Raw genomic sequence first — 9,551 nt, 5'->3', positions numbered from 1 at the left:
TGTGTTGGGTCTTGGTTGCTGTGCGTGGGCTTTCTCTAGTTGCGGCGAGCGGGGGCTACTCTTCGTTGCGGTGCGCGGGCTTCTCACTGCGGTGGCTTCTCTTGTTGCAGAGCACGGGCTCTAGGCGTGGGGGCTTCAGTAGCTGTGGAACGCGGGCTCAATAGTTGTGGAACGCGGGCTCAGTAGCTGTGGCTCGCGGGCTCTAGAGCGCAGGCTCAGTAGTTGTGACGCACGGGCTTAGTTGCTCCGTGGCACGCGGGATCTTCCCCGACCAGGGCTCGGGCCCGTGTCCCCTGCATTGGCAGGCGGATTCTTAACCACTGTGCCACCAGGGAAGCCCTGCTAGTTTGCTTCTAAAGTAAAATTCAGACGGTACCGTACACCACTGGAACTGACATAAAAATGGTTGAACCAAATACTTGCGGTAACTTTCCATTTATTTTCACTTTGATGAAGCTTTTAAAAATATGAGGATTTATTTTTTAGGCAAAAAAACAAATATGTCTTTGTGGATAAAAATAGGCCTGATTTTCATTTCTCACTACTTTCGCTTCTTCCCAAACTGACTGCTTTTGTAAAGAAAAAAAAAATTCCTTTGAGAGATCTGTTGTTAAGGATGAAAGAGATACCACCAGAACTTGAAAAACCACACTACAAGGCAGTCAACACCCCATGCAAAAGGAGATCCTTAACTCTCTTTAGAAATACCTGAAAAGATTTTTTTGGTTGTTTTAAATGCTGTTAAAGCAAAGCACAACAGAAGATTGCGTTCACAAAAGGGAGAGATCGGCACGGAGTATAGAAGTGAGCCCTCCAAACTGTAACTCTGTTTCCAACAGTCTCGGAGGAAGAAGACTGACACCCTGGCATCGAAGAGCTCCACATCCTAAGAGAAACGAATGCATCCAAAAAAGATAGGTAGGCTATCCAATTTCACTCCTGTGTCCTGTGCAGCTTCTTGGAGAGGCCAGTTCACTCCATTTGGGCACATACCGCTGCTTTGGGAACAGATTGTGGTATATCCATATGGGACACTCGTCAGCAACACCAATCTATAGTGACACCAAGAAGACCAATGGTTACGTGAGGCCGGCAGTGAGGTGGGCATCACAGCAAAGGGGCAAGAGGGAACTTTTTAGGGGCGATGGAAACTTTCTATGTCTTGAATGGGGAGATAGTGTTACCTGCTTATTCTTCTGTTGAAACTCATCGAATTGCTAAACTGAAGTGTGTGATTTCGTTTGTAAATTACTTCTCACCAGGGTTAGTTTAAACCAACCAACCACCCAACAAAAAACAAGGCGTGGCCTCCAAGAATGCAAAGTGGAGGAAGGGATGGCCCCCAATCCCCAGGACGGTTGTGTCCAGAATTTGCGGAGCGGCTCGCACCGCGATCAGTAGCTCATCGACTGAAATTCTCACCTTCTTTTCGTTTTATAGAGGAGGTAAGAAACAGAGAGATGAGAATTCGGTGTAGCTCACACCGCTCAAAGGCGTTAGCGCGGGTATACGAACCCGGGCTGTGACTTCACAGCTCACAGTTTTAACCACTGCGCAATGCTGCCGGTACCTAGTAAAAGCTGGATACGTATATGCTGAATAAATGATTCCGGCTACAGAACCTTAAAGCACACAAAAGGCCCGCCCAGAAACTGAAACTTCCAGCCACAAGCCAAAAACAGACCACTAGCTCCCAGCTAGCGGACCGCAGACCCTGAGCCTGAAGTCCGGCGCGGCGGAGGGGCGGGGCTTCGCCGCCTGGGGGCGGGGTCGCCTTTTCTCATTCCGGCAAGCTTGTACCTCTTCACTTGCCGTAGTGCCTGAAACCGGAAGTTCGCCCGAGGAGTGGCCCACATTTCCGGGCGAGAGCTGGACTTATTGGTACCACGTGGGAGTTGCTGTGAAGATTTGTTGGCTTCTGAGTCCTCACCGAAGTCGAGCTCCGGGTGAGCAGGAGCTGTGGGTCGGGGTGGTATACAGGGGAGCGTAAGGTGTCGGCGGGTTTTCGAGTCTCCGCGGAGTCGGGGCTGAGAAACGTTCGGCGCGGCCCCCGGGGCTGTAATTAGCTGTGAACGCTGTTGCTTTAGTGTTTGCACCTCCGGCGTCCGCGAGTCCCTGGGCAGCAGTTGATATGTTCGCGGCCGCGTTGAGTACGGAGGAAAGTTGCTTGTACGTGAGGCATTTGCTGCTTACCGTTAAGCCACCTTCTTAATTTTGTAGAGGCTTCTCACGGGGTTATGTTTTCTTAGCCTTTGTGTTTAGAAATCCGCTGGCCTGAAAGATGACGTCCTTAGCCCAGCAGCTCCAACGACTCGCCCTCCCTCAAAGTGATCCCAGCCTCTTATCTAGAGATGAAGTTGCCTCTTTGTTGTTTGACCCCAAGGAAGCGGCCACCATCGACAGGGACACCGCCTTTGCCATTGGTGAGCTACCCTTTAACTTAGGAAAGCTCTGGGAAGCGTGTGTTTCCTGGTTGTTGGTGTATTTTCTTGTTTTCTTTTCTGACCCGCCCTCTTCCTTAGCGGTTTCTAACTTGCTAACCTGACTTACGTTGTTGAGGGGAAAGAATAACAAAAAGCCATGCGCTACATGCGTGAAATGTATATAGGCAGCGGCATCTGAATGTCACAGGTGATAAACAAGGTTGGGGGGTCATCTAAGCTGTAGAGAGGAGGAACAGTCAGAAGGGGCAGGAGGCTGTGGCTGGAGGGTAGGGGAGGAGCCTTCCTAGAACTGGCTTAATTATTGTATTGAAATTGTATTGTATTGAATAAAGAAAAAAGGCCCCCTGCCAGAAGGTACTTTCTGTTCTCCTAGTCGGTGAGATGAGATTTATTCTCTATGTTGGAAACTAGAAATCTATGTTTGCGACTCTATTACAGATTATATATGCTAAAAGAATTCAGAGAGTTTTAGGCAAAAGTAACACTGTAAAAGAGGGGTGAGATGAGTTTGCTCGCAAAGAATTGTTAAATAAAGTGGCCTTTTCCTAGGATGCACTGGCCTGGAAGAGCTGCTTGGTATTGATCCTTCCTTTGAGCGTTTTGAAGCACCGTTGTTCAGCCAGCTAGCAAAAACCTTGGAGCGGAGCGTTCAGACCAAAGCAGTGAACAAACAGCTGGATGAACACATTTCGTTATTTCTTATCCACTTGTCTCCTTACTTCCTGCTGAAGCCGGCACAGAAGTGTCTGGAGTGGTTGATCCACAGGTAGCAAATGGAATTACAGAAATAATTATGGGCTAATAACATTGATCTTTTTAAATTTAAAGTTTAAAGTTGAAAAATCAGGTGTATTAAGAGATTAACACGATTTGTATTGGGTGAGGTGAGCATGCCCTCTACTGTTGAACTCATTTCTGTTGATACTGAGAAGTAGAACTACTGAAGACCTTGAGTAAATAGTCTAGCCTCATTAGTTCTGAGGGGCTCATGTCAGTTTGCTGTTACAAATTGTTACTGCGTATTTGGGGCAAAGGGTGTTATTAAACTTCTTGCCAAAATAACAAAAAGAATGGTTTGGGGACAGGGTAAGAGTATTCTCTAAAATACCATAATTTAAGAAAAACAATAATAGCTAATATGTATTGAACATTTATACACCAGGCCTTGTGGTAAGCACTTTGTGTGCATTATCTCAGCGCTCACGACATTCCTGTGGGGAGATGCTTCTCTTATCCCCATTTTACAGTTGAGAAGACAGGTGTAGAAGAGTTAAGTTGGCTGAGTCACACGACTGGTAGGCAGAGATGCAAATTTTGTTTCCAAGGTCTGATCTTTACTCTACTTTGGAAATTGTCTCAGTAAGTTTATTCAGTTTATTTTCTCATTTATTTGTGTTACATTGGTATTACATCATAGTTGACACATTTTAATTTTTTCTTCTATGTATGTTTTAAAAGTAGAAAGGCTTCCACTTCATTAATTAGAGGCATGGGGGTAAGGGAAGCCAGTGAATTATTGAGAAAACATAAGTGTAACCTGGGTCTTCTCATTATCGTATCATTAGATTCATCAGACACAAAAAAAATCAGACCTGTACTATTTCCCTCTGTCTTCTAGCATTTAATTTACCCCAAATAGATGGTTACTGTAAGGAGTACTTTTTGCGTTTGGTTTTGCATTTATTTATTCATGTAACTTATTTATTTAGCAAACATTAAGTTCAATACAAGGATGAATAGGCTGCCCTTTCTTACTGTTTTGAAAGAAATGCCACAATAAGGGTGTATACAAAGTTTGGGGCATGTGGTGCTGCCTGAAGTAGTTGAGGAAAGCTTCATGGAGAAAGTGATGTCTTGGCTAGTACTAAAGCCATATTACAGAACTAATAAAAGGCAAGAGGTGTGGTGCTGTAAGAAAGGTACAGGTGAAAGGATAGGAGAGTTTAGACAGATGTAAGAGGGATCAGTTGGCTGGGAGAATTAAGAAAAGCATCTTGAAAAATAATGCATTTGAGCTAGATCTTAAAGGCTAGACAGGATGTAATGGATCTGACAGAATTAATAAATCTGTCTTACGTTATTAGGGTGGCATGACCAATACCAAGTTTTGTAAAGTTCATAGACAAATTAAATATGGTTGTAATTTGATCTTTTTATTCAGAGAAGGTAATATGATTTTCTTTATAATTAGTCTTCTGGTTTTAGGATTATGATAGTTAGGTGAGGTGAGGAAACTAAGCTGTGGAAGGTGAACTTTGGAGCATGGAGAGAAGCTGAGAGTTGCTGCCTACTTGACCAGATTGGTTTTCTGTTGGTTTGACTGCAATGATCCCAAAGTCACGTAACGTAATAATGGATTTTTTTTAAAGTTGAGAGAAAGTGAATGGATGTCACTTTTGATGGTGAATATTTTAAAATGCTACTGCATGAGAATTGGCAAACCCTGTTGAGTACTTTAATGCCTATGCTTTAAGTGCGCTATACCTTGCTTATAGTTGTATGGTTGCTTTAAGTGAGTTTAGATCACTGATACACCGTTTGGACACGTAAGGAAATACATGCTTGTAAGTTTTGTGTCAGTTAGAATTGTTTGCTTTTTTTCCCCCAGGTTCCATATCCATCTTTATAATCAGGATAGCCTCATTGCCTGTGTTCTCCCATACCACGAGACAAGAATATTTGTGCGGGTTATACAGCTTCTAAAAATTAATAATTCAAAGCACAAGTGGTTCTGGTTATTGCCAATTAAGGTATGATTGTTGAATGACACGTATCTATAATCATTGCAAACCTTCATTAAAGGTATAATTTAGAAAAAATTAAGTCTTGTGCTCCTATAAGTAGACCAAGTATTACCTCCATCACTTTTATTTCCTAACTTCCAGTTGAAACTGTTATGAATAATAGCTGCCTTTCATTTAGTACCTGATATCAGGGTAGGCAATTTGTATTTTATTATCTTGGATTCTCACAAAATTCTATTTTTACAGATGAGGACAGGTTCAGAGAATTAAGTAACTTGCCAAAGTTCATGTAACTCTAAAGTGGCAGAGTTGGATTAGAATCCAGATCTGATTGTAAAGCTTGTCTTTCCACTATATCATGCTGTCCGGCATTTTTAATTTTGGAACTGAGAAGCTTAAAACAAGTTAGAGGTGAAGAAATGCATAAAATACTTACAAAAATTAAAGGGATAAGGATAACTTGAAGGACTTCGGGAAATTATTAAAGTTGTGAAGAAGATGCTAGAAAATTAATTTACAGATGAATAATAGGATGGTTGTCTTACAGGATGGCTCTGGCTGAGATCAGATAGCATGATTTTGTAGTAAAACAACTGACTTGCCATTATCACTTTGTTTGCATCTATAGTAGAGGAAAGCAGATGTATGTTTGTTAGCAAGAATTTTACTGAATGTCGAGCACGGCGATTCAGGCCAGCAGGAGGGCAAATGGGGATGAAAGTAGGTTAACAGGCTGGGCCTGTGGAATGAGTTAACTTGATGGGTGATGACAGGAGGGCCATGGTCAGAACTAGCAAAAAGAAAGGGAATGGGAATTTTTAATTAGAAGAAAAATTTAAGTGTTTGAATGTAAAGCACTTGAACTTAAAGAATGTTCAAGAAGAGAAGGCCAACCTAAAATAAAGCTTCTTAATCCAACTACTCGACGTTCACTCTGCTAATAACATCAAAATTATTTTTCCCCTAGTCTACACACAGACCCTGCTGTTCTCTAGGCACACTTGTTTCAGGTATCCAAACCCCCCTTACCTATTAAAGTTCACTTCAAATTATTTTTTCATCGATTTATTCAAAATTTATTGAGTACTAATACACGCCACGCACAGTGCTAGGCAGTGGGAAGAGCAGAATAAGTTGACCGTGTTCCTCTTTGTTTCTATTACTAGTGTTATTGTGAAGCAGTGACAGAACCATATCACATTGGCTCAGCAACCAAATTTAACCAGTAGAGTTCCTAAGAATCTAGAGAATCCAGATTTAGATAAATACAATCAAAATGCAACACGTGATAAGTAAGCGTTTTTCACTGAGTATATCCACACTCATTGCTTGGCCTTCTCTTGAATTTCTGAAGTTTGCACAATTTTATGTGTTAATTTCATCTTTACCAACAGTGATAAGAAAAGACTATATTTCGTATTTATGAACTGCAGCAGTTTGAAGCTGTTACTTTGGTAGGTACTTTAAAAATAACGATGAGTTGTTGAATGTCCTAAGTAATAGCTGGTTCTTTCTGTCTATGATAGCAATCTGGAGTGCCTTTAGCTAAAGGAACTTTGGTTACCCACTGCTACAAAGATCTTGGATTCATGGATTTCATTTGTAGTCTGGTGACAAAATCTGTGAAGGTGAGTAGTAAATCGTTTCATGAACATATAATTTCATTAGAAGGTTGCTTCCTCTTCATAGAGAAAACAAATGAAGGCCTTCTGTAATAACCGTGGGACTTTGAAGAAGTGCCCTTTTTTTTTTAAAGGATCTGCTGTTTTGGAGCATAAGCAGCTTGATCAGTCTTTCATCACCAAAGCTGTTTTTCTACAAAAATAAATGATTCTCTTCCTTGCCAAATTCTATTTACAGTGACTGTTTAAACAAAGACACAGTCTAAAAATGTCAGGAAGGTTGTTCATTCTTGTCATATTTAATTGAACTATTAGATGTGTTTATGTAATGTTACATACGGTGAAATTAAGGTGTCAGCCTGAAGTAGTTGAGGAGAGCTGTAAATATTTTTATACTTTCATCTGATTGGCCTTTCACTCTTAAAACTGTGTGTGGTTTGTGGTTTTTTTCCAGGTTTTTGCTGAGTATCCTGGGAGCTCAGCTCAGCTGAGGGTGCTCTTAACTTTCTATGCTTCTACCATCGTGTCTGCTCTGGTGACCGCCGAGGACTTATCCGACAATATAGTCGCCAAGCTGTTCCCATATGTTCAAAAGGTTGGCCCCACTCATGTGTAAAGTAGATTATTTTGTACCTGAAGGAATTTTCTTGCTTTTGAAAATTTCACTTAGACATCAATGTTTTTACATTGACAATTTATTTCAGGTGGTTAATGAGATTTAATTTATAGGTAAAAAATATGACTTCTTAAAAACTTACCAGAGTGGGCTCTTAGGGCTCCTTAGGGATGAATGTTGGCTGTTTGGCCCTGCCATCTTCTCCCAGATCTGTTTTCTTAGCAGTCATGTTACCTCACTGGAAGGAGAACGGATTAGAAAATCCTTGACGGCAGAGGCTCTCTTACCATTCCATTTGCATTGACTTCTGTTTCTCAGTGTTTCTTCTCCCAAGTGCCTCATTGCCTCCCACCGTGCCAGATTCCCGATGGAGGAACTGCTTTGCTTCCCACCAGTGTCCCAAAATTATTGTCTTTAATCAGGCACTGTTTTGTTCCTGATTGAAGTCTCCCTTACACAGGTGGATGTTTTCATATGAAAGAAGACTTCTTGGCTCCTGTTAGGATGTGTAGTGGAGGTCTGAGTTGGGAGACCTTCTGAGATCCCTTCTGTCATTCAAGAGACTTGTCTCATTTCCACGTCCCCTCAGGAAAAGGGGCCAACATCTTGATTTTTCACTTCCGAGGAGTGTTGACTCTCAGTGTGCGTTAGGTTGTATTAATCTCTAATTTATGACGTTTCCAATTTGTCAAAGTAAAGTAACATTTTAAGTAGGATAAAATAACATAGTTTGTCATTTTTTTCTTATATTTTAAAATGTATTTAGGGATTGAAATCATCTTTACCAGATTACAGAGCTGCAACGTACATGATAATATGTCAGATTTCGGTGAAAGTGACCATGGAAGATACCTTCGTCAATTCCTTGGCTTCACAGATCATCAAAACACTGACCAGAATTCCCTCTCTGATCAAGGATGGATTGGGTTGCTTGATAGTGCTCCTGCAGAGACAGAAGCCAGAGAGCCTGGGGAAAAAGTACGTATAATTGAATTGACAATGATAATAATTACAAGGGAATGAAGTTATTTTGAATAGTCTTTTTCATAAGATAAATTTTACACTATTTTTTAAAATTGCCATTCATTGTCTAACTTGTGAAGTCAACATCTTATGTCTTGCTTCTTCAAAGGCCGTTTCCTCACTTATGTACTGTTCCTGATCTTGTTCCACTACTACACGGGATTTCTGAAACATACGACATCAGTCCTCTTCTGCGTTACATGCTTCCCCATCTGGTTGTCTCCATTGTTAATCATGTTACAGGTATGTGGTTTTACATGTTGTGTCCAGAAACTTCCTTTCTCAGATGTGATTCTCTTAAAATAGGAACCACATCCTTGTTAATATCTTTAAGATATATAGAGTTTCTGCTAATTGTTTTTGTGTAATGTATCTATTTTTCTGAATAGAGAAACATTTGAGGTGGGGAGCAGGTTTAAAGGAAATCCTTGTTAGATGAGTAATATGCTCAGTGTTTTTTTTTTTTTTTAATGTGTTCTCACATAGTCTCTACATGAAAAAGACTGCAATTATTTTAAAACAATTAAAACACATCACTCAGTAAAACTTTCCCTTCTCATTTAGGTATTTAATGAACTTTAGTGATTCATTTACAATAAATATCCAGTTGCCAAAACAGTTTTTCTCCCTTGAGTCATTGAAAATATAAGACCAAGAAAATCTCATGCATGAAAATCCAAATTTTAAAAAAGCCCAGGGCTTCCCTGGTGGCACAGTGGTTGAGAGTCCACCTGCCGATGCAGGGTACACGGGTTCGTGCCCGGTCCGGGAGGATCCCACATGCCACGGAACGGCTGGACCCGTGAGCCATGGCCGCTGGGCCTGCGCGTCCGGAACCCATGCTCCGCAGCGGGAGAGGCCACAGCAGTGAGAGGCCTGCGTACCGCAAAAGAAAAAAAAAAAAAAAAAAAGCCCAAAAGTTAATTAGAAGGTGATTATTTGCATTATACGTTTTTCACCCTTCAATAAATATAGAAAGACAAGGAAGAAATACTTGGTCCTGTTGCTACTGGACTAAGAAAGACGTACTAAGAAAGTCATTTTTTCTGTTGTTTGTTTTTTTGCTGTACTACGCGGGCCTCTCACTGCTGTGGCCTCTCCC

General features: G+C 41.2%; 1 protein-coding gene across 1 annotated transcript in view; it reads left to right on the top strand.

Moving 5' to 3' along the window:
- The first annotated feature begins 1,860 nt into the window (after positions 1-1,860).
- Positions 1,861-9,551, top strand: part of HEATR1 (HEAT repeat containing 1) — a 52,593-nt gene continuing 44,902 nt past the window's right edge. Inside the window, exons 1-8 of the mRNA XM_028481676.2 lie at positions 1,861-1,946; positions 2,250-2,423; positions 2,994-3,210; positions 5,053-5,194; positions 6,715-6,816; positions 7,265-7,405; positions 8,193-8,404; positions 8,559-8,692. Of these exons, the coding sequence (XP_028337477.1) occupies positions 2,282-2,423; positions 2,994-3,210; positions 5,053-5,194; positions 6,715-6,816; positions 7,265-7,405; positions 8,193-8,404; positions 8,559-8,692 (1,090 nt within the window). The 5' untranslated portion in view covers positions 1,861-1,946; positions 2,250-2,281. The remainder of the gene's footprint in view (positions 1,947-2,249; positions 2,424-2,993; positions 3,211-5,052; positions 5,195-6,714; positions 6,817-7,264; positions 7,406-8,192; positions 8,405-8,558; positions 8,693-9,551) is intronic.

Source organism: Physeter macrocephalus, chromosome 20 (assembly GCF_002837175.3).
Source record: "Physeter macrocephalus isolate SW-GA chromosome 20, ASM283717v5, whole genome shotgun sequence".
NCBI classification, from domain to species: domain Eukaryota; kingdom Metazoa; phylum Chordata; class Mammalia; order Artiodactyla; family Physeteridae; genus Physeter; species Physeter macrocephalus.
The sequence above is the reverse complement of the archived record's forward strand: the minus strand, read 5'-3'. Positions and strand labels throughout refer to the sequence as shown.